Source organism: Ornithorhynchus anatinus, chromosome 2 (assembly GCF_004115215.2).
Source record: "Ornithorhynchus anatinus isolate Pmale09 chromosome 2, mOrnAna1.pri.v4, whole genome shotgun sequence".
NCBI classification, from domain to species: domain Eukaryota; kingdom Metazoa; phylum Chordata; class Mammalia; order Monotremata; family Ornithorhynchidae; genus Ornithorhynchus; species Ornithorhynchus anatinus.
The window spans coordinates 23,230,321-23,257,327 of record NC_041729.1 but is presented as its reverse complement, the minus strand read 5'-3'; the positions used below and the strand labels follow the sequence as shown (position 1 = coordinate 23,257,327).

The 27,007-nt window shown below is 41.3% G+C and overlaps 1 protein-coding gene and 1 pseudogene across 1 annotated transcript in view; both read left to right on the top strand.

The window, feature by feature from the left end:
• Nucleotides 1-11,144, top strand: part of SLC5A1 (solute carrier family 5 member 1) — a 66,771-nt gene extending 55,627 nt beyond the window's left edge. Inside the window, exons 12-15 of the mRNA XM_001505283.3 lie at nt 1,388-1,556; nt 4,049-4,264; nt 4,924-5,035; nt 7,131-11,144. Of these exons, the coding sequence (XP_001505333.2) occupies nt 1,388-1,556; nt 4,049-4,264; nt 4,924-5,035; nt 7,131-7,354 (721 nt within the window). The 3' untranslated portion in view covers nt 7,355-11,144. The remainder of the gene's footprint in view (nt 1-1,387; nt 1,557-4,048; nt 4,265-4,923; nt 5,036-7,130) is intronic.
• A 4,990-nt stretch (nt 11,145-16,134) lies between these two features.
• The window catches only part of LOC103164669, a 35,502-nt pseudogene continuing 24,629 nt past the window's right edge, over nt 16,135-27,007 (top strand).

Below are 27,007 nucleotides of genomic sequence, written 5' to 3'. Positions count from 1 at the left end.
AAACCACACCCTTACTTCTCTCCCCTATAAATATCATCTTTTCTCTCAGAATACCTTCCTCCTAGGAATCACTTCCCTAAACAATCAGTTCCTTCTTTTTCCTCAATATTAGCCAGAGGAGAACTGTGAAACCCTTTTATACACTAATCTTAGTGTCAACCAAGTGGACTACATAGCCTCTGCCATCAAAGTCTGTCTCGCCTCCGACCTCTCACCCACATCCTACCTCTGGCCTGGAATGCCCTCCCTCCTCATATCAGACAGATAATTGCTCTTCCCCCCTTCAAAGCCTTATTGAAGATACATCTCCTCCAAGAAGTCTTCCCTGACTAAGCCCACCTCTCCTCTTCTCCCACTCCTTTTTGCATTACCCTGACTTGCTCCCTTCATTCATCCTCCCTACCATCCCCACAACGCATTATGTATAGATCTGTTATTTATTTATTTATTTATTTTAGTGTCTGTCTCCCCCTCTAGACTGTGAGTTTGTTGTGGGCTGGGAATGTGTCTGTTGGTTATTGTATTATCTCCCAATAATACAAAACTTTGCACACCGTAAGGATTCAATAAATACGATTGAAATGAATAAATGAATGAATCGTTCACTAAACACTTTACTTCTGTGGGCCTCAGCACCCTCACCTGTAAAATGGGGATTCAATAGCTATAGAACCTGCGTTTTGACCATGAGCCCCATGTGGGACAGGACTATGTTCAGCATAATTACCTTGTATCTGCCCCAGCACTTAGAACAATGCTTAGCACATAGGAGGGCTTAATGAATACCACAAATATTATTATCATCATTATTATAATCAACCATTTGAAATAACCTTGTGAAACAAATCTAGTTTGATATTCATGACTAGATACTTTACTATCCCAAATAAAGGTGATATCTATGGAGTATCTCATATTGTATCTATTCTGGCTCTTCTCATAGTGCTTGGCACAAAGTAAATGCTTAATCAGTCAATCAGTGATATTTATTGAGCGCTTATTATGTGCAGAGCACTGTACTAAATCCTTGGGACAGTACAATATGTACCATTATTATTATTGTTATTATTACTGGGCAAATGTTCGCTAATCAATGAACTATTTTTAAAATCCTTATTCTGAGTCTAGGTATGCCATAGTGCATTTGGGATGAGTTGACAACCAAGTTGGATACTTCAGAACAAAGAAATTGCTAGCAATCAAAGAAGCAGTCAGTTATCTAAGATCAGTAAATCAAAAGATAACCAACCCCATCAAAATAAAATAACGATCATAGGTAGTTTTGCTTATTATATGAATTGATTAATACTGGTTACTTTTTGTGATTATTTGGGAAGGGGTCAAATATCTGGCTTATTGGAATTTAATGAACTGGTTTTATTTACAGGATATTTATGGTAGGACTGATTTTCGTCAGTATCGCTTGGGTACCCATTGTGCAGTCAGCTCAAAGTGGACAGCTCTTTGACTATATCCAGTCGATCACCAGCTACTTGGGCCCCCCCATTGCTGCTGTTTTCCTGCTGGCTGTTTTTTGCAAGAGGGTCAACGAGCCTGTGAGTAGCATCGGAGGGTGCTAAAGAAACAGGGATTCTTTCTTGTTCCCGCTGTTATTTATAAGTTCCATTCTCTAAAGGAGCTATTTTTTCTTACGTTTTTTGATAGCCCATCATTTGAAAATCTGCTCCCAGTTACATGGTTATAAGCGATCGATCTTATCAGAATAGATTTCACATCTCCCAGTGAATGGCTATACTCGGGTTTCACCCAAGACCCACAGTGCTTCTGTAAATATCCCTATGCTTTACTATTTTCCCTCTCCTCTAAACTGTGAGCTGGTTGTGGGAGGGGAATGTGACTGTTTATTGCTATATTGTACTCTCCCAAGCACTTAGTACAGTGCTTTGCACACAGTTAGCTCTCAGTGAATACAACTGAATGAATGAATCCGTAATTTTTGGATTATTCCTCCAATACACAGGGTCACAGAACATAAACACATATACTTCACCCTTACTTCCCTGCCCTCCATAACTCTTATCTTTGTTCTCAGAATATTTTCCTCCTTAGTATCACTTTCCTAGACAATTGGTTCTTCCTTCTCTTTTCCTCAAGATCAGACAGAGGAGACTGGAGAGTCCCTCCTCTACAATCAGAGTTAACCTCTTCCATCATTCACTAAACCCATGGGCATTCCTTGCAATATTCCCTTTCTGGCTTTAATTAGCAAGCTAGGTATGCAGCTCTGAGACCTTGGTGATGATAATAGTCTTTGTTAAGGTCTTACTGTGTGCTGTACTAAGTGCTGAGGTGAACACAAGGTAATCGGGCTGAACAGCATAGTGTAGTGGATGAGCATGGGCCAGGGAGTCAGAAGGTCATGGGTTCTAATTCTGCTCCGCCACTTGTCTGCTGCGTGACCTTGGGCAAGTCGCTTCATTTCTCTGTGCTTTAGTTCCCTCATCTGTAAAATGGGGTTTGAGACTGTGAGTCGCATGTGGGACAGGGACTGTTTCCAACCTGATTAACTGGTATCTATCCCAGCACTTAGAATAGTGCTTGGCGCATAGTAAATGCTTAAAAGTACCATTATTATTATTATTATTAACACAGTCCCTGCCTCAGATGGAGCTCACAGTCTAAAGACCTTGACTGTGACTATATGTTTTTTTGGAGTCCCAACTCCTAAACTCCATATGTGGAGGTTTAATCTTTTTTACTAGACAGATGATTCCTTTTGTATGTGTATATATTGTTATTCTTCATACTCAAAGGAGGCATGACTCTCGAAGTCTGACTCTTGCGTGCAGTTATACTTGTTCTTTATAGCATCTGGTGCTGTTCTGCATGTGAGATTAGTAGAAATAATAAAGGTAGTGGGATTATTTGAAAGGATAATAAAATGATTTTTCAAAAGTTCATTCAATCATTTATTGAGCGCTTACTGTGTGCAGAGCAAGTACTAAGCTCTTGGGAAAGCACAATACAACAATAACCTGTCATACTCTGACCACAGTGACCTTACAGGCTAGGTGGCTTGAGGAAGTTGTCAGGTTGGTCATAACTCTAGGGTGTTGCTCATGGTACAGTGACAAATTGTTGCCTGGAGGACAATGAAGCTGACTCCAAAAGTTTGAGTCTCAGTACTTACCTCCTAGTGGCTTGCAAACTATTGGGGGAAACAGAGCAATAATTTACTCAGAAGGAAAAGCAAAAGGAAGGACAAGGATACAGCTGGTCGCAACACGAGAATGTCAGGATGGAAAGTTGGAAGGAAAGACAGCAGGAGTTTCTGTGGATCTTTTTGAGCTTCTTGAGGTTGTTTCTCACAGTCTAAATTTCTTCATGGGGACTATATCCATGGAGTGGAGATTATAGATGGGAAATTCCCCAAGAATTAACTTTAAATTTAGGAAAAAATCCATGCAAAGACGAAGTTCTCCCTTTCCCCCTTCATCACTGCCCTAGTTTGCCTCCACCTAGAAACAATATGAAAATTGCCATTACTTGGTCAGACTAGTGGTCCAGCTCAATCTTCTGCTTCCAATAGAAACAGTAGGAAGCTTGGAGGAACAGTGTGGAGCTCTCCCTTCCTGGCTTCTGCCCTAAAACTTTTATTCCTATCTTTCCTTTCTACTCCCTAACCTATTCGCTAGGAGTCCATAATGGATCCTCATATTCTAAAATTTATCCAAACCCTTCTTGAACCTACTCATATTTTTGTCCAGGATGCCTTCTGGTGAGTACCTCTCCCTGGTTCCCAGGAGAAAATTGGAGGCAGTCTGATAATCTATCTTCCCTCACTTTTTTATCCTTTGACATGCTAAGACACCTCTGTGCATGTGGCTAGTGATCAATTTGACAATGATACCAAGATGTTATGAAGATGGATATTCATTTCATAAGTGTATTCATCTATTGTACTTTCCCGAACTTAGTACAGAGCTATGCACCCAGGAGCGCTCAATAAATACAACTGAATTTTTGATCGATTGATCTACTTGACCAAATTAATCTGTAACCTTGTCCTTGGACCTTTGTTTTTCAGGGTGCCTTCTGGGGAATGGTCATTGGACTACTTATTGGACTGTCTCGAATGATTTCCGAGTTTGCATATGGCACAGGCAGTTGTATGGAGCCCTCCAACTGTCCTGATATCATTTGTAAAGTGCACTACCTGTATTTTGCTATTATCCTCTTTGTCATTTCCATTGTCATCATTCTGGTAATCTCCCTGTTAACTAAACCCATTCCTGATGAAAACGTAAGTATTTTCTTTGGAGTGCTTTATCTTATTTAGATAGTTGACCCTTGCTTTATGTTTTCCTTATATTCCAGCACAGCTAGAATCTTATGAGATCCATAACTTGATTTTTAAAAAGCAAACATTTTACCAGTTTTCCATTTTATTAATCTCTTCAAAACTTTTGGCCTACTTTGGGTCCAAACAAAAAAAAAAATGACAAAATGTAAAGCAAGGGTTTTTCCATCAGAGTCAAGACTATGTTTTAAATTTAATGATTATGACCTAGTGGCATCACTGAGGCTAACCTAATGAGATCGACTACTAGATATTGAGAAAATGCATTTTATCTCCCTGACACTTTTCAGGCAATATTTTAAAAAAACTGAAATGAATATTTGCTAATAGACAAGGGAGACTAGGTAACACCTGTCTAGTAGTAAGTATTTCCCACAGTGAGAATAGGCTTGAGCTGTGATGTATTTTGTATGTTTTATATATTATTTATCATTAATGTATCATTAATGAATTCGATATGATTCAGTGGGCGGGGAAAGAGGTGGGAAAATTGGAGCCTTTTAGGAGTTGGAATTAAACAAGGCTCCTCTTCTCCACTGACTTGTTTGTGCTCACTGATAGGGTTACAGCCTTGTTCAATTACTTATGCTCTCGCCTCGTAGCTCTATCGTCTGGTTTGGAGTTTGCGCAATAGAACAGAGGAACGTATTGATCTGGATGCCGGAGATAGCACTATGGAGAACCAAGGGGAACAGGAAGAAAACACTGCAATAGGTGCCTGATGATTCTCATTCTACCAAAATAATAATAATAATAACAATTCCTGCTTCTAGACAGTGATCATAATAGTAGTAACTGTGGTTTGTTAAGTGCTTACTATGTGCCAGGCACTGTTCTAAGTGCTGGGGTAGATAGAAGCTAATCAGATTGGACCAGTCCATCTCCCACATGGGGCTCACATTCTTATTCCTCATTTTACAGCTGAGGTAACTGAGACCCAGAGAAGCTAAGTGACTCACCCAAGGTGACAGAGCAGACATGTGGTGGAGCCAGATTTAAAACCCAGGTCCTTCAGACTCCCAGGTCCGTGCTCTATCCGCTAGAGTACGCTGCTTTTTCTTTTATTTACTGATAATTCCTTGACCTCACTTAGGCATGCAACAGAGGCAAACTGCAGCAAAGAAACCTGCTGTAGGATTCTTCCTGGCCTTTTAGTGGGAGAAGCTCTCCCCTCTGCAGAGGTAGCAGAATCACTCTAACTTTGTGGGGACCGCCATCCTCCAAATCCCTGCTACACTCCAGGGCACTCCAACTTTCCCAAGTTGTTCAATTTAAGGAATCTAAGGGGATGGTTCATAGAAGGGGGAGGAATTCTCTCTTTTCCCAGCTGCCTAGGGAAATGAAAAGATGAATACTGGGGTGGGGGAATTTGAGTGTCAAGACCATGATTACGTGAACCCCTATCCAGAGCCCAAAGAGGAGAACTGAACCGATTGTATATTTTTAGTGCCCTTCCTTGAAGGTAGGGATCATAGCTACTCAGTTATATTATACACCCCAAGCAGTCTGTCAGTCGGTCAGTCGTATTTTATCGAGTGCTTACTTTGTGCGGAGCACTGTACTAAGTGCTTAGGAGAGTACAAAATATAAGAATGTAACAGATACATTCCCTGCCCACAACGAGCTTACAGTCTAGAGGGGAAGTACTTAGTACAGTGTACTGTTTCACAATATGGGTTCAATAGTTACTATTGATTGATTAACATATTTCTTAAACAAGCTAGTTTGTGATATTGTTGTTCATGGTATTTATTTAGTGCTTCTTGTGTGCCAAGACCTATGGTAGGAACAAAATAATCAAAATCTGCCCCACATGGGGCTCACACTATTAGCCCCATGGGGGACAGGGCCTATATCTACCCTGATTAATTTGTATATACCACAGCACTTAGAACAGTGATTGACACATAGTAAGTGCTCAACAAATGCAAAATAATAATAATAAAAATAGTGCTCAAAATCAAAGCACTAGGGAGAGCAGGCATACTATCTCTATTTTACAGAGGAGGAAACTGGAGCACACAGAGGTTAAGTAACTTGCCTAAGGTCATACAGCAGATCAGTGGCAGAGATGGGATTAGAAACCGGGTCTTCTGTCTCCCAGTCCCGTTCTTTTTCCACTAGGCCACACTACTTCCTATGAATGATAACTGTCAACAATTTGCTTGGTAATTTGGTATAGTTCCTCAGAAGGGAGAGTTCTATAAAAGGAACACCAGGCCAGTCACATTCATGATGGCTTGAGATCAATCCATAAATCAGTCAAAGGTATTTATCGAGCACTTACTGTGCAGACCACTGTTCTAAACTCTTGGGAGAGTGCAATACGACAGAGCTGGTAGACACAATTCCCGCTCACAGTGTCTGTCTGCAGGGAGAGACAGACATTAAAATAGATTATAGATAGGGGAAATTATAATAGAGTATAAGAATATTTTCTTCTGTGGGGTTGGAGTGAGTACCAAAGTGTTTACAGGGTACACAACAAATGTTTTTAGCTAGATGGGTTTTTCAGTTATGGCACTTGGTAGCAACAATTTAAAAATGATCTTCGTCTTCAAAACTTGCAGGATCTGACAGGAAGATTTAGAGGTCATCCATTCACATGCTCACTGTTGGTTAGCTTTCTCTTTCTCTGAAGAGCTATTTTGCATACTTTTCATTTCTGCTGATTTCTGATCCCGTCCAAGGGAGCTACTCCTAGGCACTGCTGTCTTCCAGAGAGAACATTTCTCTAGGAAATTGGGACATTGATACTTTGGAGTTCCACTCTTAATTTCAAGGCTTTTCCTCTTTCTTTTCAAAACAGACATAGAAGTTCCTGATGAAAACCCAGGGTGCCTCAAAAAAGCCTATTCTTTGTTCTGTGGTTTGGATCAGAAGAAAGGTCCCAAGTTGTCTAAAGAAGAGGAAGAAGCTATGCAGATGAAGTTGACAGACACTTCAGAAAAGCCCCTTTGGAGAAATGTGGTGAACATCAATGGCATCATTCTACTGACTGTGGCTGTTTTTTGCCATGCTTTTTTTGCATAAATCTGCCTGTGCTGCACAGTATGGTTATGAAGGCTTGAATCACTTTATTCCTCTTCCCTTCAAGATTGCACTGTGGGGTAAAGGGAGATGGATTTAGTTGTAAATTACTTTTAGACAGATGCATTTGTATATTTGTAACCTAAAGATTTGTTAATGAAAATAATGATCTTTGTATTTTTTAAAATTTTAAATAAATTAAATAGCTTACTTTCCAGAATTTCAAGAGGTGAAGTTCCATTTGGTATCATATTGAATATGCAGATTAGAAAGACCTCTGTTCCCCCGAGACTCAATTTATTTAATCTCAACTGCTTTCATTGCATAAGCATTGATTTTCTCTTAAAATTTTAATTCAGAAGTTCCGTCTCTATGGATACTTTTCTCTTTTCTTGTGTTTTCTCTATTTGAATGTTAATATTCTTTCACGACACACCTTCCCCTTTCTTTGGATTCCCAGGCCTCATCTCCTTAAAATGCCTCTTACCTCCCACGATTGCCATTAATCTAGAAGCATCTGCACTATGGCCAATATTTTTACTCTAGTAGTATGGTGCTTGGGCAGGCACTATAATTGTTCATGACCAGGGTTTTTTTTTTGTCTATAGGAACTTGTTACTACCCAGGAAGGGCCAATAAGGGGGTGGAAATTCTTAGAGAATGTTTCTGCCCACCACCGCTAAAAATCTGTCCAGATATCAGACCACCTCCACTAGGGACAGAATTATGGATAGGAAGCGATGATCTGTTTCAATTGTAGAGTCTCAAGGTGGCACTAAAGTGTTCCTTTCTTTTCCATTTATTGGTGTGTGATTAGAAAGATGGGTGGATAGTTTTCACTCCAGTTAGGTCCACGTGGCCGCATATAGAGCTTTGGCTTTCAAGACCAACACTTTAGGGCAGAATTTTCTTTCACAATCAGGATCAGGCCTAGAAGTTGAAAATTCTGCAAACATTTTTGCTAATTTTAAAGCAAATCGATCTGTAGTATGTGTTAAGTACTTACTATGAGGGGAGCACTCTACCAAGCAAATGGGAGAGTGCAGAGAATGAACAGACACGATAATAATAATAATAAATGATGGTATTTGTTAAGCTTAGTGGGTGCCAAGCACTGTTCTAAGCGCTGAGCACTGTTCTAAGCTCTGAGCACTGTTCTAAGCACTGAAGGAGCTTGCAATCTACCAGGAGAGTTACATACTGAAATCAAAGAGAGAAGGAAGTAATAGATATATAGAAGGTATGTATAAAGTGCTCCAGAGGTTGTGAGTACTTAAGTGCTAGGGTGGCATGGAAATGTTAAAATGACAGTTCGGAAATAGACACTTGGGAGATTAGAAATCATATGGGGAAGATCTCTTGGGGAACAGAGGATGCCAAAGGGAAGGGAATTGCAGGCAAGAAGGAGGGTGGAAGTGAGAGATCTGTGGTGAGAGCTATGATAATAAGACAAGTAGGTTAACTTGAGAAGAATGAAGAGTGGGAGCTGGGGTCTGGTGAGAAAAGAGAGTTGAGATAGCGATAGAGAGATAGCGAGAGTAGATAGGGAAGAGAGAATAGAAACACGGTCCAGGCAGCAAAGTATGGCCCCCAAATTGGGATTGTTTAAAAGGCAGGAAATCAGTGTGGAGACTAATGCAGGAGTTATGTTGGCCATTTAGGTGGCCAGTTATGGACCAATTATGATTATTCACCTAAGAGTTGTAGCATCAGTGTTTCTTCAGCTTATCTAAGCATTTCTTTCGGTCTCATCATCACTGTACTTCCATCCGTTGGTACTTCCATCACTGGGTAAAAGGAATCGGTGTCAACTCTTCAGTAAGGAGACTGAGACTAGAAAAGATTTTAGACGACCTCCATTATGGATAGAATTATGGATAAGAAGTGACCATCTGTTTCAATTGTACAGTCTCAAGGTGGAAGAAAAGTGTTCTTTTATTTTCCATTTTTTGGTCATGTGACTAAGAAAGATGGGCATGTACTTTTCACTCCAGTTAAGTCAGTGTTGTCAAGTATATAAAATAATTGTAGACTGTTTTTGCAAATGGAGTTCTTGATCTCTTTTTTCTCTTCTCATTTCCTTTGCGCGCAAGTAATTATTTCATTTCTTTAATGAAGAATTGATTTTCAAAATAATTACTGTAATATAACCCCTCTGGAGAAAGGTGAATGCCATACTGATATTAACTGTAACCTGTTCAGGTTCTTTAAATATGACTCTGGAATTTTAATAAGAGATTGGGTTCTGAGACGAATGAGAGAAAATGTCTGTAGTAATGGGTGCTAATTTAAAAGAAAGACCTGAATATGGAGGATTCCAGGGAGTAAGAAGAGGCTGAATGCTTTTTCAACCCTGAAGAGAAAAAAAAAAATGGAAGGGAAATTTGATTTCACTTCTAATTTCTCTTTGACCCACTGAGTAGTGGGTAAATATCTGGAACCAATGGACATATCTCAATCCTCAGTGAGGAAGATAGTATGTTGCAATATACATCAATTATGCCTGTATTCCTACTGGTTAAAGAAGGAGAAGAAGAGTTTATTGGTCGGAGTAGCACAGGATTAGTTAATGTTTTAGGTTCTGTTTCTAGCTTTGCTGCTGGCTTCCCTCATAAATTAAGGCAAATCACTTAACATTGCTATTTACTTTTTCTATTTCTTAAAATTGGGGTAAGCAATATCTGTCATCTACCTCAGAGGGAGTCACGAGCTTATTTCATAAAATCTTTGTGAGATTTTCAAATGAAAAATGTTGTAACAATAAAATATACTGCATTCATTTTGTTGTCATAAAGAAAAAAATTCTTAATTGTTCTCCAATAGTAGTAGATCTAGTGAATTAGTTTCTTGTTTTGGAATTATGTGATTAGTCTAATTGTAAGACATAGTCTTTAAGATCCCAGATACTTGTAACCATATAGCATCAAATTCAGCTCTTTTTTAAACAAGGAAGATGAACAGATAAGAATATAAGCAACACTTCCAGGATGCTGAAAAAAAGCTGTGATGTGGATAGGATGTGATTTATAGATAGTTTAGTCACATCTCTCCAGTGCAAATGTTCCAACTGGTTCCATAGATGAAGATTTAAAAGTACAGGTAACATGTGGCTATCAAAACAGAACCCCAGACATAAACAGAATTAGAATCATCCCATCTATACTGGGATAAAATGTTAGAATCTTAAGCAGTGGTAGAATGATGTAATTGCTCGCAGAATTTAAAGTTGTAGTTGGTCAGGAAAATCAAATGAAATGAAGCAATGAGCAGTTTTCCTAGTAAATGGTACTTGTTCCTTTGTAGAGATGAGAATGAGGGGCATCTGTGTAAAAGATGCCCATCAACCATGGAACCCTATTAGTTTCTAAGTATGTTTCATAACATTGAAAAAGACTCTTTTTTTGGACTCATTACCTTAGAGGGCACCTCACCCTGTTTTCTTGAAAGCACCTCACACTTTCTCATGTAGGTTACAGAACTGAAGTCAGTGTCAATGGTGCCAAGATATAAACCGTACGTGTAAGCCAAGGACTGGCTATGCTCCAATGAGCATGTCCAACTTTATAATTCTTCTCATGCTCTAATCTAGAAGCATTTTTAATTACTGATATTCAGGATTCACAATGCGCAGCTTTTTATATTTGTTTCTATAATTAATGAAAGGGCAAAGGGTATAAAGATCCCAAAACTTGACTTTTGTATATTTTAGTTCTATATTTTGTACAGCGGGAACCCAAGAAAAATTGCAAAGGGTGCATCTTTTGTAAACCAAATAAAATGTTGTTAACATTTATTATGACTCAATTTTCTGGATTAAAAAGGTAAATGATATTATACACACTTAAATTAGGATTAAACTATTGCCACTATTGTTTGCATTTCTACCAATTTACCTACAATGCCTAATTGCCTAATGGTTAAAACACTGGCATCTTAAACCAGGGATTAGGGGTTTATGTTGGAGGGAGGGTGGATTTAATTGCTTAGAGAAACAACATGGCCTAGAGGATAGAGCACAAGCCTGGGAGTCACAAGGACCTGGATGCTAATCCTGGCTCCTCCACTTGTCTGCTGTGTGACCTTGGGCAAGTTACTTCACTTCTCTGTGCCTTGATTACCTCATCTGTCAAATAGGGATTAAGACTGTAAGCACCATGTGGGACAGGGACGGTGTTCAGCCCGGTTTGCTCGTATTGATCCCAGCACATAGTACGCGCTTTACAAATACCTCTATTATTATTATTATTACTGTTATACATTACCCCCCTCTCCACCACACCGATCATGATAACTCTGGGTATACACAACCAGTTCCCCTACCTAAGAACTGATTGTTGCTCACAAGCCAGGTCTGGCTCAAAAACCCTGAAACAATGGACACTCCTCCTTGGATCAACTGTCACTTAACTGGATCTCATAATCCACTCCCTCACTTTTGTTCCAGCAGATGCTTGGTCCAAATTGGAACTGGTGGGTAAGAGTGAAAGACACCTGTAAGTGCCAGATAGATTCCCTCTTCATTTTAAAGACGATAAAGAAGGGTCAGTGACAGTTGAAATCTCACAGTTTCATCAGTCAGTCAATCATATTGAGCACTTACTTTGCACAGAGCACTGTATTAAGCACTTGGGAGAGGAAAATACAACAGAGTTGGTAGAAATGTTCCCTGTCCACAGAGAGTTTACAGACAACTGGGAGAGTCACATATAAAATAAATTACAGATAGGGGAAATGGCAGAGTATAAAGATCTGTATATAAGTGCTGTGGGGTTGGGGTGAATATCAAGTGCTCAAGGTGTACGGATTCAAATGCACAGTTGCCAGTCAGGTGAGCAAGAAGCTTTGTGCTCAGAACTGGATGCCTCATCCATAGGAAAGCAAAGGAATTCTTTGTTGACCGCCTTGGTTTATTATTTAAAAAGTCCAGCAACTATATGTATTTTCCATTTTTGTATGAAAATGTTCCAAAGGAGACCTGTTGTCTACCTTGAAAACGTACATTTGCAAAAAGGTGGCTTTGAATAGTGTTTTTATCTTTCATAAATATTAGGTTTTCTGGTCTTCACTTGTCTCATCTGAAGGTGTGGTGGATGCAATAGAAATCAAGATCACCAGAACTGAAATTTAACCTGAACTAAATAGGAAAACTGGAACTGAACTATCACTGTCTTTATAATAGCTCTTTGAAGGTTGTCCTGTTTATAAAATCGTCATCCCTTAGATAATCAACTGATCAATCAATGGTATTCATTGAGCACTGTAATAAGTATTTGAGAGAGTACAACTGAGTAGCTTGATAGTAACAGACGTATTCCTCATTAAGTGTTGGATTCCTCTGGGGAAGTTGGACTTTTGTTCAGGGGGACTGGTCTACCAGGAATTCAAGGATCTGTGTGCTTCTCCTCTAGACTCTAAGCTCTTTATGGGCAGGGAAAATGTCTGGTAATTCTGTTGTATTGTACTCTCCCAAGAGCTTAGTACGATGCTCCGCACATAGTAAGTGCTCAACAAATATCAGTTTTTGAATGACTGATTCGTTCATTCATGCTATCATATTTTCTGAGCATTTACTATGTGCAGAGCACTGCACTAAGCGCTTGGAAAGTACAGTTCAGCAATAGAGAGAGACAATCCCTGCCCACACTGGGCTTACAGTCTAGAAGGGGGGAGACTGACATCAAAACAAGTAAACAGGCATCAATATAAATAGAATTGTAGATATGTCCCTATATACACAAGTGCTGTGTGGCGGGGAGAAGAGGTAGAGCAAAGGGAGCAAATCAGGGCGATGCAGAGGGGAGGGGGAGCTGAGGAAAAGGGGAGTTTAGTCTGGGAAGGCCTCTTGGAGGAGGTGAGCATTCAGTTGGCTTTGAAGGGGGGAAGTGTGATTGGCGGATTTGAGTAGGGAGGGCGTTCCAGGCCAGAGGTAGGAAGTGGGAGAGGGGTCGACAGAGGGACAGGCGAGAACAAGGCCCAGTGAGAAGGTTAGCGGCACCAGAGGAGTGAAGTGTTGGTATTTGTTAAGCACTTACTATGTGCCGAGCACTGTTCTAAGTGCTGGGGTAGACACAGGGGAATCAGGTTGTCCCACGTGGGGCTCACAGTCTTAATCCCCATTTTACAGATGAGGTAACTGAGGCACCGAGAAGTTAAGTGACTTGCCCAGAATCACCCAGCTGACAAGTGGCCGAGCCGGGATTCGAACCCATGACCTCTGGGATGGCAAAGAAGAGAAGGGAGGTGAGGTAAGATTAGGTTCTGTTGAGTTTCCCAGACAATTGGAAGAATAGTGACTATTGACTGATTCCTCTCTTTCAAGCCCCATTCACAGTCTGTTATCAAAGACTGTTCTTCCTTCACGACAGTCACTCAAACAGTCGTATTTATTGAGCACTTACTATGTGCAGAGCACTGTACTTTGCACTTGGGAGAGTACAACAGGGTTGGTAAAGACCCTCCCTTCTCACAATGAGTTTACAATCCAGAAGGGGAGACAGACATTAAAATAAATTACAACTATATGTATAAGTGCTGAGGGGCTGAAGATAGGGTGAATTAAAGGCTTGGCAGCAAGATTGACGAGACTGAGGTAGAGGAGTACATTTCAGAATTTCCAAAATCATTTCCAGAGTCTGCCTCTCGATCCAAATGTCACCACACCAGCCCAGCCACTTATCATATCTTGACTCTGCCTCCATTGTCCCCTCTCCAGTTCATACTTCACTCTGTCTGGAACATTTTTCTGCATTTTCCCACTCTTCAAAAGCCTAAAATGGTTTTGTTCCTCTCTATATCAAGCAGAAAGTCCTAACCATCAGCTTCAAGTCACTTAACCAGCTCTCTCCTTCCTACTTATCCACTCTCTTCTTCCCTTACATTCCACCTCCCAGGCTTCATTCCTCTCCAGCTAATCCCACCACGCCCTCTCTCACCTACCCCACTCTCAGTCCCATGCTCAAGCCTTCTTTCCTGCCTGGAATTCCAATCCCCTTAACACCCAAAAGACCACTATTCTCCCTATCTCTAAAGCTCTTCTGATTACATGTCTTTTGGAGGCCTTCCCTGATTGATTTCTCATCTCCTCACCCTACATAATATTTGTGGTATTCGTTAAGCGTTTACTATGTGCCAGGCACTGTACTAAGTGCTGGGGTGGATACAAGCACGTCAGCTTGGACACAGTCCCTGTCCCCGTGGGGCTCACAGTCTCAGTCCTCATTTTACAGATGAGGTAACTGAGGCCCAGAGAAGTTAAGTGACTTGCTCAAGGTCACACAGTTGACAAGGGGTGGAGCTGGGAGTAGAACCCAAGAGGTAGAGGAAGAGGAGGCCTTTCAAAGCCTTTGACTGCCCTGCTTTAAAGCATTTTCTGTTCAGTATATGAGAGCTGGCAGGCTGGGGGCTGGAGGTTGGGGAATGGGGATTTGTGACTGGGGGTTGGGATCTGGGGGATGGGACCTGGGGTTGGGTGCTGGGGGTTTGGGGCGGGGGGCTAGGAGTTAGGGCTGGGGGTTGAGAGCAGGGAGCTGGGGGTTGGAGGCTGGAAGCTGGGGGTTGGAGCTGGGGGCTGGAGGCCGGGGTCTGGGAGCGAGGGGCCGGGGTTTGGGGGCTGGGAGCTGGGGGTCTGGGTGTTGGCTGGGGTGTCTCGGTCCGCTTCACTTCTCTGGGCCTCGGTTACCGCACCTGGAAAATGAAGATAGAGCCTGTGAGCCCCACGTGGGACAACCTGATTACCTTGGATCTGCCCGGATGCTTAGAACAGCGCTTGGCATACAGTAAATGCTTAACAAATAGTGCAATAATAATTATTATATTAGATCATTATATAATGTATCATAATTATTTTAATTTTCAGGTATCATATTATATATACACAATATATCTAATACTGCAGTACAATTATAATAAAATTATATCATAATCATTATAATATATAATCAAAGATATACAATATGTTTTATATTTTATATAGCATGTAAGTATATATAATATATATTATATAATTATGTATGTCTGCACATACATATATAATACTGTATATGTATTACATACATTTTATATTACATAAGTGTATAATGTGTATTATATACTTATATATGTATATACTTTTATATAAAAAATACTGTATACGTATAACATGTATTATGCATATATGTATATACTCATATATAAGTATATAAAAGTATATAAGCATATATTATATAATATTCATTCAATAGTATTTATTGAGCGCTTACTATGTGCAGAGCACTGTACTAAGCGCTTGGGATGAACAAGTCGGCAACAGATAGAGACAGTCCCTGCCGTTTGACGAGCTTACAGTCTAATCGGGGGAGACGGACAGACAAGAACAATGGCACTAAACAGCGTCAAGGGGAAGAACATCTCGTAAAAACCGATGGCAACTAAATAGAATCAAGGCGATGTACAATTCATTAACAAAATAAATAGGGTAACGAAAATATATACAGTTGAGATATAAGTACTAATAATAATAATGGCATTTGTTAAGCACTTACTATGTGCAAAGCACTGTTCTAAGCGCTGGGGAGGATACAAGGTGATCAGGTTGTCCCACATGGGGCTCACAGTCTTCATCCCCATTTTCCAGATGAGGTAACTGAGGCACGGAGAAGTTAAGTGACTTGCCCAAAGTCACACAGCTGACAAGTGGCAGAGCTGGGATTTGAACCCATGACCTCTGACTCCCAAACCCGGGCTTTCTCCACTGAGCCACGATAATATTAATAATAATCACTGCCACTGCCCTCCCCCACCCCCCCCAGGCCTCCAACCACATCAGGAACCCCGCCAACATTGCCGTCATTGTCATCTACTTCTTTGTCATCATGGCCACGGGGCTCTGGGTACGGGACGGATGGGCAGACTGAAGGGCGGGTGGATGGACTGCTCCCCAAAATGCCAGAAAATCACTAGTTTGGCCCTACCAGCTTTTCTTCTTGAAACTTGGGCCTTCGGGTTCAGGTGTGAAGGCTGGAAGGAAGGAAGGAATTCTTCTTGGTGAGGACTAAGTAATGTTGAACTATGGGAGCTCGTTGTGGCCTGGATTGTCACTCTTTATGGATGTATTGTGCTCTCCCAAGCGCTTAGTACAGTGCTCTGCACACAGTAAAGCGCTCAATAAATATGACTGAATCAATGAATAGAAGCCTCGCAGTCAATACCCCATTAGACTGTAAGCTCGTTCATTCACTCATTCGATTGTATTTATTGAGCGCTTCACTGTGTGCAAAGTAACGCGCAGGAGAGTACAATATAACAACAAACAGACACATTCCTGCCCATAACATGCTCACATTCTAGAGGGGAGACAGATATTAATACAAGTAAGCCCGTCAAAGGGCAGGGACTGTCTCTATCTGTTACCGATTTGTCCATTCCAAGCGCTTAGTACAGTGCTCTGCACATAGTAAGCGCTCAATAAATACTATGGAATGAATGAATAAACAGATAAATAAATTACAGATATATGCAGATGATAATAATAATAATAATCACGGTATTTGTTAAGCGCTTACTATGTACCAAGCACTGTTACAGCACTGGGGTAGATACAAGGTAATCAGGTTGTTCTATGTGGGGTTCACAGTCTCAATCCCCATTTTACAGATGAGGTAACTAAGCCATGGAGAAGTGAAGTGACTTGCCCAAGGTCACACAGCTGACAAGTGCTAGAGACGGGAGTAGAACCCACTTCCTCTGACTCCCAAGCCCGTGCTCTTGCCACTGGGCCATGCTGTTTCTCAGAGCTGTACATAGTTGCTGTGGGGGTGGGAGGGAGGATGAATGAAGGAGCAAGTAAGAGCGGCGCAGAAGGGAGCGGGAGAAGAGGAGAGGAGGGCTTAGTCAGGGAAGGCTTCTTGGAGGAGATGGGCCTTCAATAAGGTTTTGAAGTGGGGGAGAGCAATTGTCCATCTGATATGAGGAGTGAGCTCGTTATGGGCAGGCCAAATGCCGACCAATTCTGCTAAATTGTACTCTTCCAGAGTGTTGTGCGCACAGTAAGCGTTCAGGAAATACGATTGATTGGCACTTGGCAAATGGTAAAATAAAATTCTGACGGTCTATCTTTCCACAAGGCCATTTGCAGCGATCACTTTTCCACCATTTTGGAAGATTGGTATCTGTTTACTTGATCTACCATGACTCAGAGAAGCAGCATGGCTTAGTACATAATAATGTTGGTATTTGTTAAGTGCTTATTATGTGCAGAGCATTGTTCTAAGCGCTGGGGGAGATACAGGGGAATCAGGTTGTCCCACGTGAGGCTCACATTTAATCCCCATTTTACAGATGCGTATGGCATACATGCCTATATACATACATATACATATATATATGCCATAAACAGCGTATGGCCTTTGGAGTCAGTGGACCTGGGTTCTAATGCTGACTCTGTTACTTGTCTGTTGTGTGACCTTGGGCAAGTCACTTACCTTCTCTGTGCCTCATCCTTACAGATGAGGATTAAATCCCATTTCCTCTTACTTCGACTGTGAGCCCCAGCGGGACAGGGACTGTGTCTAAACTGACAACCATGTATCTACCCCAGTGCTTAGAACAGTGCTTGACACATAGTAAGTGCTTAACAAATACCATTATTATTATTATTACTATTATTTTATGGGTTTAATCAATTTCTCACTAACTTTTTTTTCAGAATTCTACATTGTAATTAAGTTTATCAAGACTAGCTAAAAGTCCTTTTACAGACTATTCTATGAAATTGCAAATGTGAACGAATTGGAGCAGGTATATTTGTGAATCAGTATAGCCAAATGAGGCATAGTAATTTCTAGGGCATCAGAGGTGAGTTTTAGAAAAAAGGAATTATCTAGGTATGAATTTCATTATGCAATGTGCTAGCTGAATAGAATTATGCCCTCTTTGACTCTGAATTTGAAGTGTTCCAAAGTTTTTGAAAATTTGAACACAACAGGGATCCACTGAACAAAATGTGGTCTAGTAGAGCACGGGCTTGGGAATCAGAAGGACCTGGGTTCTAATCCTGGCTCTGCCACTTTCCTGCTTTGTGACCTTGGACCAGTCACTTAACTTCTCTGTTCCTCAATTACCTCATCTGTAAAATGGGGATTAAGACTGTGAGCCCTTTAGAGAGCAGAGAATGTGTCCAACCCGATTTGCTTGTATCCATCTCAGTGCTTAGTACAGTGCCTGGCACGTAATAAGCACTTAACAAATACCCCAATTCACTTTGCTCCTCAACCATCTTTGAAGGCTCTTTGCAAATTCACCTTCCATTGGAGATGTATGATGCCTCACGGCTTTTGAATTTATCTCCCTGCTTTTTCTATTTTCCCAGCTTTTGGAAAATGTCACCTGAATCCATGTTTCATCTACTAATTTCTGTGAGGATGAAATGCACATCTATTTGATCATTCCTGGATTACCCTTAAACCCAATCAATCAATCAATCAATCGTATTTATTGTGCATTTACTATATGTAGAGCCCTGTACTAAGTGCTTGGGGGAGTACAATACAACTGAGTCAGGAGACACATTCCCTGCCCACAGTGAGCTCAGAGTCTAGAGGGGGAGACAGACAATAATATAAATAAATAAATTACTGATACCCAATCCATTGTAGTGCCTGCTTAGTACATCTATAACTCAAGGATGGTATGTGGCATAGACAGAGCTGCCCGATTTCCCTTCACTATCCTCTCCCATGTCCAAGTTCCCCATCAAAATGTGAGATGATGCCCTCATATCACTTATCTTTATCTTATCACTTATCCTTCTCTTTATCACTTATCTTGCTTGTTCCCCAAGAGCAACCTTTTACTTTTCACGACTCTTAGCTCCGCACATCTACTCTCTTGTTAGACTATAATTTCTCTTCAAGTTTCCTCTTCCAATCTATTTAATAGCCTTCCTTTTCCTCTCTAACCTCAGTCAATCTTAACTGTGGCCACCAAACTTGTCTTCTCCATGCCTTGCTTTGCCACTGAATCCTCCCCCTCTTCCTGAAGGCTGTACAGTGACTCTCCTGTGACTTCCAGGGCAAATGATGTTTAGGATTTTGACAACATGCCTATCAGTTGACAGGGAGTCATTTTATTTGAAATGCAAATGGCTGTTGGAGACCTGCTCCAAATATTAGAACTCAGGACTTTATTCTATTTTGAAGCCCTCCATTGTTTCCCTAGATTTCATAATCCTTATCTTTCCACACTCCCCACCTCTTTATTTTTGCACATTTACCAACCGCCCCTTTTTGTGCCCATCCCCCTTATTTATTTTATGAATGACAGATGTTAAGCCATTGCAATGTGCAAAGTACTATACTAAATGCTAGGAAAAGGTAAAAGATATTGATTCAGACATGGTCCCTTACCCACAGTGGACTGACAATCTAGGAGGGGAAGGAGGACATCCAGGGAAAGAAATATTGGGGTAATTTAGTAAAAATAATTATTCAATCAAAATCAGTAATACAATACAATACTTCAGGGAGAGTGTAGTACTCGAATTCTTTATTCCTCGATGTCTTCTCCCAGTGGAAACTGGACAGGGAATAGGGGAAAGGGCCTGCCTTGGATTGGAGGGAAGCCATCTCTTCACCTTCATGAAATCCAGAGTCAGGAACTCTGGTTCAGATGATTGCACTTCTGCTTCTGAGCTTGCTCTCACACAGTACCTAATGCCCGGAATATTTTGCTTTTCCCAGTTCCAAAAGCAATCTCCTTTCCTTCACACTACACTCTGAACTCCTGCTACCACAGTCTTTTCTCACTCAAGCAATCAATGAATCATATTTATTGAGCTCTTTCTGTGTTCAGAGCACTGTCCTAAGAGCTTGAGATGATAATGATGATGGTATTTGTTAAGCGTTTACTATGTGTCAAGCACTGAGGTAGATACAAGATTGGGAGGGTACAATATAACAATATAACAGCGTTGGTAGACGCATTCCCTGCCCACAATGAGCTTAGAGTCTAGGGGAGTTTACGCTCTCCGCCACTATTTCCCTTGATTGCTTAGACATTATGAACATATTTTATTTTCTGTGTTTGTTAATGTGTATTTGTCAGCAACCCAGATGCACAGTCACAGGTTGTAGGCTCCAAGAGGGCAGAAATTACTTAAGCAACCTTTCTGATTATGTAAATGAACAGATTTCTCTGCTTTATAAGCATTATGTCAATCACCACCACTTATCTGTTTCTCTCACTGACGTATTTTTCAGTGCTTTATGTATGTTGGCTGTAGTGTGAACTCTCAACTCCTTTCTCCTCAGGTTATGCTGAAAATCAGTCAAGGAACAGTTGGAGGCTGCTTCTTAGCTGGCCGGAATACGACATAGTGACCAGTGAGTATGTCTTAAGTGTATCTTTGTGGAATGGAAACTTCCTCCTTGGTGGATGAGTTGGAAAGTCAGCTGGTTTACTGCTCTGCTAACAATATTTTAATATTAGTCTGAAAGGCCCCTACACCATGCTTTCCCCAAGAGGTGACTGTTCTTCTGACTGAGATTGATGTGTGGTTGAACTGCAGACTACATACAGGAGGTCAGTGGAAATGGAGGTGAATTATTTGTTTCCCAGTAACTCCTGGGTTGCTCAGGAAATTTGTTGGAAGCTGATCTCTCCCATGAAATCACCCAGGTATGAAAGCAAGCCAGAAGATTACTAAGAGATTGAAGTGACCTGGGACTTTTTAAAAAATGGCATATAATAATAATAATAATAATAATAATGTTGGTATTTGTTAAGTGTTTACTATGTGCAGAGCACTGTTCTAAGCGCTGGGGTACATAGAAGGTAATCAGGTTGTCCCACGTGGGGCTCACAGTCTTCATCCCCATTTTATTCATTCATTCATTGAATAGTATTTATTGAGCGCTTACTATGTGCAGAGCACTGTACTAAGCGTTTGGAATGAACAAGTCGGCAACAGATAGAGACAGTCCCTGCCGTTTGACGGGTTCACAGTCTAATCGGGGGAGACATAATAATAATGTTGGTATTTGTTAAGCGCTTACTATGTGCAGAGCACTGTTCTAAGCGCTGGGGGAGAAACAGGGTCATCAGTTTGTCCCACGTGGGGCTCACAGTTAATCCCCATTTTACAGATGAGGGAACTGAGGCCCAGAGAAGTGAAGTGACTTGCCCACAGTCACACAGCTGACAAGTGGCAGAGCTGGGATTCGAACCCATGACCTCTGACTCCCAAGCCCGTGCTCTTTCCACTGAGCCACGCTGCTTCTAAGTTTTGTTAAGAGCTTACTATGTGCCAGGTACTGTACTAAGCTCTGGGATAGATACAATTTTATCAGATTGGATGCAGTCCATGTGCCAGATGGGATTCACATTCTTAGTCGTCATTTTACAGATGAGGTAACTGAGAAACAGAGAAGTTAAGGGACTTGCCCAATATCACACAGCAGACAAGTGGTGGAGCCAGAATTAAAACTCAGGGCCTCTGACTCCCAGGCCCATAGTCCTTCCCCTAGGCCCTGCTACATCCCTAATTTTCAATCAATCAATGGTATTTATTGAGCGCTTACTGTGCGCAGACCACTATACTAAGCACTGGGGTGAACGCAATACAAAGTAGTAGTTAGATATGATTCCTGCTTTGAAATTTGATTTTTCAGTTGCTTACTCTTTGGGTGTCCTTGGAGAAATAATTTGTCACCATGCTTCATTATCTTTGCTTTTAGAGTAGGAACAGGATTGTTCTGAGAAATGAAAGATTCTAAAATATTTTAGACTGCGGAGTACTCATTACTGCTTTTAACAAGTTGTAGTGTACAACTATTTGATAGGTTCCCCAATGAGTAGCCCCAAGAGTTATCACTATGGGACTACCTGTTGTCCTTGGGTGAGTAAATGCCTCAACATATAAGGCCACTGATGGTCCATTTTCTGCCTCGGAGACCTTTAGGTTGGAGCCCTTGTAATGGCCACAGGGTCAGCAGGGGTGTCAGCAGCACCCACTGAGAAAAAGGCTTTTCATTTCTGAGGGGTCACCTACAAATCCTAAACTCATTGGGGGAAGGGAATGTGTCTGTTTATTATTATATTGCCCTCTCCCAAGCTCTTAGTACAGTGCTCTGAACATAGTAAGCGATCCATAAATACGACTGAGTGACCGACTGACTTGTTGCAGTGGGAAGTGCGGCCCTTGGGGTCAAAGATGATGTTGCCCATAGCGAGACTGTGAGTGTAAGACACAGGAGGCCAACTGCTCTTCCTTTCCTTTGCCTCAGAGGCCCTGAGCACTTCTAGTGGGGAGGTCTGCCCAGGATCAAAAGCAGAATTGCCCAGAGGTTCTCAGAAGAACATGGGTGGGTAGACTAAAGCTATCAATCCAGGAAAAAGGTTGAATCTCTCATTCTTCCATATCACTCACCACTGGAAGAGCGGTACCCATTACAAATATTTCGGAAGGTTGTATCCAGAGTTTTTAATGTTTTATTCTTCTGATTCCAGGTTGGTGCCTCTCTGTTTGCCAGTAACATTGGCAGTGGTCACTTTGTGGGGCTGGCTGGGACAGGGGCAGCTTCTGGCATTGACACAGCCACCTTTGAATGGAACGTAAGTTTTGTTCATTGAGGTGGTTTGGGGTTTTTTAGCGGTACTGTACTCCAAGGCAATTTTCCAAGTGATTTACTTCCTTTCCTCTTTCTCTATGCTCCCAAACTTACTTTGACTCTGCTTTTTGTTCTTGACCTTTCTCCTCCTATTGTTGTTGTGTTTGGTTCCTGGAGGGAAAGAAAGAAGACCAAAGAGAGAATGAAAACTTAGAAGTAGGGGAGGGGCTGAAAGCTGTGCTAAGTTTTGGTCTACAAGAGTAGTGAGGAGAACGATTACTGGAAAATCCCTGACCATTTTTACTCTCAGGCATTGCCACCTATCACTTCAGCATAGCTGTCAAATTCCAAGGAAACAGAAGTAAAGGGCACAATGGTCTATACCTGTTAAATATATGCATCCTTCCAATATTCAGTAGATATTTCTTAACTGGTAGAATCAATGGATAGGGAAAAGGATGTCTTTTTAGTTCATTCAATTTAATTTCTTCTTAGTTTCAGGCCTTGGTGCTCTTGTTGGTTCTAAGATGGTTATTTGTTCCTATTTACATCAGTCTGAGGTAAGTTTTGGCATTCAGTTCCTCCTTTTACTACTTTTACTACTTTTGCTAATGACAATGAAGAAGTTATTTAATGAATAAAAAGTAATACAAGGATTACTTTTGTCCTCTGAACCATCAGCAAGTTCACAGTTCAGGTAGAGGTGGGTGCGATATCGCTGCAGTGCAGAAGTCGACTTTTTGTTTTCTAAAGATATGATTAGTGATATTAACGCAGATTAAGACTTGACCTTGTGTTCCTTTTACACCTGAATGATTGCTGATATATATGAGGGTTACTAATTAAATTGCTCACTCCAAGGTGTACTGAGCTATGAGCACTTTTTCTTTGTCCCTTAATTAAGAAAAAATAATATTTCTGTGTACATTAGGTGTCTTTACACTTTTTACTTGCTATATACCCTCATATTTGCCCATGGTCAGTGAGGCAGGGTTTGGGTTGAGATAGGTGCTCATTTTGAGTTGTTCTAGACCCAGGTGTGAGCCTACGCTTCGACATATGCCTGCCTTCAGATCAGGCTACTTGACTCCTGCAGGGAGAGGAGAATTAGAGATGACACAAATTCTTGAGATTATGGATTCTATGCCCTTATAGGCAGGTGTCTGGGCACTTTTAGGTATTCTTAGAGATTATTATATAATTATATTTATTAAATATTATAATTATAACTACATAATTACCCCAAATTTCTTCTTCATCTCTAGGAGGTGTAATTCCAGCTCTGTCCCTTGTCTGGTGGGTGACCTTGGGCAAATCATGTAACTTCTCTGTGACTCAGTTACCATCTGTAAAATGGGGATTAATACTGTGAGCCCCATGAGGGACATGGGCTATGTACAACCAGTTTATCTTGGGTCTACCCCAGTGCTTGGTACAGTGTCTGGTTCATAGTAAGCATTTAACAAACACCATAAAAAGGAGAGTATATCATTCATTCATATTTATTGCACACTTAGTGTGTGCAGAACACTATACTAAGCGCTTGGAAAGTACAATTCGGCAACAGATAGAGACAATCCCTACCCAACAATGGGCTCACAGTCTAGAAGGGGGAGACAGACAACAAAACAAAACAAAACAAGTAGACGTGTCCTATTGGCTATGAAATCCTCCCTCGGTCTACCAATTGCATTTTTCGTAACTGGTTATAAGCGAAAATAGCTCTCCATTTTTGGAAAGGTCAGTGACTGGGCCCAGTTTGATGTCAGGAGTAAATTTAATGAGCAGGCTCTCAATTTCATCATCCAACTACAGAATATATTTTTTTAAGTTATCTTGCCCCTGGATTTGGCTCTGTGATATTTCACTAGAAGGATTTCCCTCTGAGACTAGGGGAATGTACCAAGGCAGGATAATGTCTGCCCTGAAAAAGGAGAGAAGAGCTCAAACTATATAGTTACCGGGAGAGGGTAATAGCTGGTCCAACCTCAAAATGTACAAAGCCATAGCCTTCTGAAAAGCCATCTGTAGCTTTGGCGGAATTGCCATAGCAACAGAGTAGCCAGTTCTTCCCAAGAATTCCCCAGCTATCTCTAAAGGCTGTCTGGCCTGAAGAACACATGGATTTACTGCTGTTCTGTATTAGCACTCTGCTCGCATATGGCCTGGAGTGAATTTTTCCCCAACCAGGGTTAAGGGTGTAAAAGAATGCTCAAGTGCTTAATTAATAGTATTACTATTACTCTAAAATCATCTGGGATAATTTGTTCATTCAGGGAAATCACTGAGTTCTACTCTTTAGATTCAACCCTCTAGTCAGCTATGTATTCACCTAAGGGAAGTTGAAATAAGCCATTTATTCCTAGATTTTTTTCTTAGTGCAGGTCTTTTGGCCTTGTATTAAGGAGTGTTTTCTCATTATCTTTTCTATTCCCACTCTGCTGCCTCTCCTTTCTGACTCTGGATTAATCATGTTATGCCTAATATCACAAAATATCACTGCCATAAAATTTACAGCTATGAGGTTCTTAAATCCAACTTTGACCTTAGCTGATATTTGTGAGCCTTAAAATAATAATGATAATGCAGTGTAAGTTACCACTCTGCCAGGGACTTAAATGCTTTGCAAGCATTGTTTGTAGTGGATGGAAAAAGTTGTTTTTACAAAATACACAGTCCCGATTATATAGATTTGCCCAGGGAGGCCTGCTAAGTCAGTCAGAGATCATGGAGCGGGATGCGAGACTCTAAATTTCCAGTCCAGAGCTCTATCCCAAGTGCTTAGTGTAGTGCTCTGCACACAGTAAACTGCAAACAGTAAACAGCACATAGTAAACAAAATAATACTCTACATCAAAGTGAGTTTACAGCTATGTAGAATTTTTATTTTCTATTAATTGCTATTTCAAGCTGTCATATCCACCTCTAATATGCTTCTCTGCCCCCTTTTTTTAAAATGGTATTTGTTAAGTGCTTATTATGTACCAGGAACTGTTCTAAGTGCTGGGGTAGATATATGGTGATCAGGTTGGACACAATCCCTGTCTCACATGGTGCTCACAGTCCTAATCCCCATTTTACAGATGAGGGAACTGAAAGTTAAGTGATGTGCCCAAGGTCACACAGCAGACAAGTGGCAGAGCAGGGATTAGAACCTAGGTATTTTTGACTCCCAGTCCTGTTCTCTAATGGCTACCGCCACGTTCTTCTAATTACCCTCAAAAAATAATTTTATCTACATAAAACACATGGCTTATATTGGCTTCAAATGTGCCCCTGGACAGTTCCCTAAAAGTATTCATTCATTCAATAGTATTTATTGAGCGCTTACTATGTGCAGAGCACTGTACTAAGCGCTTGGGATGAACAAGTCGGCAACAGATAGAGACAGTCCCTGCCGTTTGACGGGCTTACGGTCTAATCGGGGGAGACGGACAGACAAGAACAGTGGCACTAAACAGCGTCAAGGGGAAGAACATCTCGTAAAAACCGATGGCAACTAAATAGAATCAAGACGATGTACAATTCATTAACAAAATAAATAGGGTAACGAAAATATATACAGTTGAGCGGACGAGTACAGTGCTGTGGGGATGGGAAGGGAGAGGTGGAGGAGCAGAGGGAAAAGGGGAAAATGAGGCTTTAGCTGCGGAGAGGTAAAGGGGGGATGGCAGAGGGAGTAGAGGGGGAAGAGGAGCTCAGTCTGGGAACGCCTCTCGGAGGAGGTGATTTTTAAGTAAGGTTTTGAAGAGGGAAAGAGAATCAGTTTGGCGGAGGTGAGGAGGGAGGGCGTTCCAGGACCGCGGGAGGACGTGACCCAGGGGTCGACGGCGGGATAGGCGAGACCGAGGGACGGCGAGGAGGTGGGCGGCAGAGGAGCGGAGCGTGCGGGGTGGGCGGTAGAAAGAGAGAAGGGAGGAGAGGTAGGAAGGGGCAAGGTGATGGAGAGCCTCGAAGCCTAGAGTGAGGAGTTTTTGTTTGGAGCGGAGGTCGATAGGCAACCACTGGAGTTGTCTAAGAAGGGGAGTGACACGCCCAGATCGTTTCTGCAGGAAGATGAGCCGGGCAGCGGAGT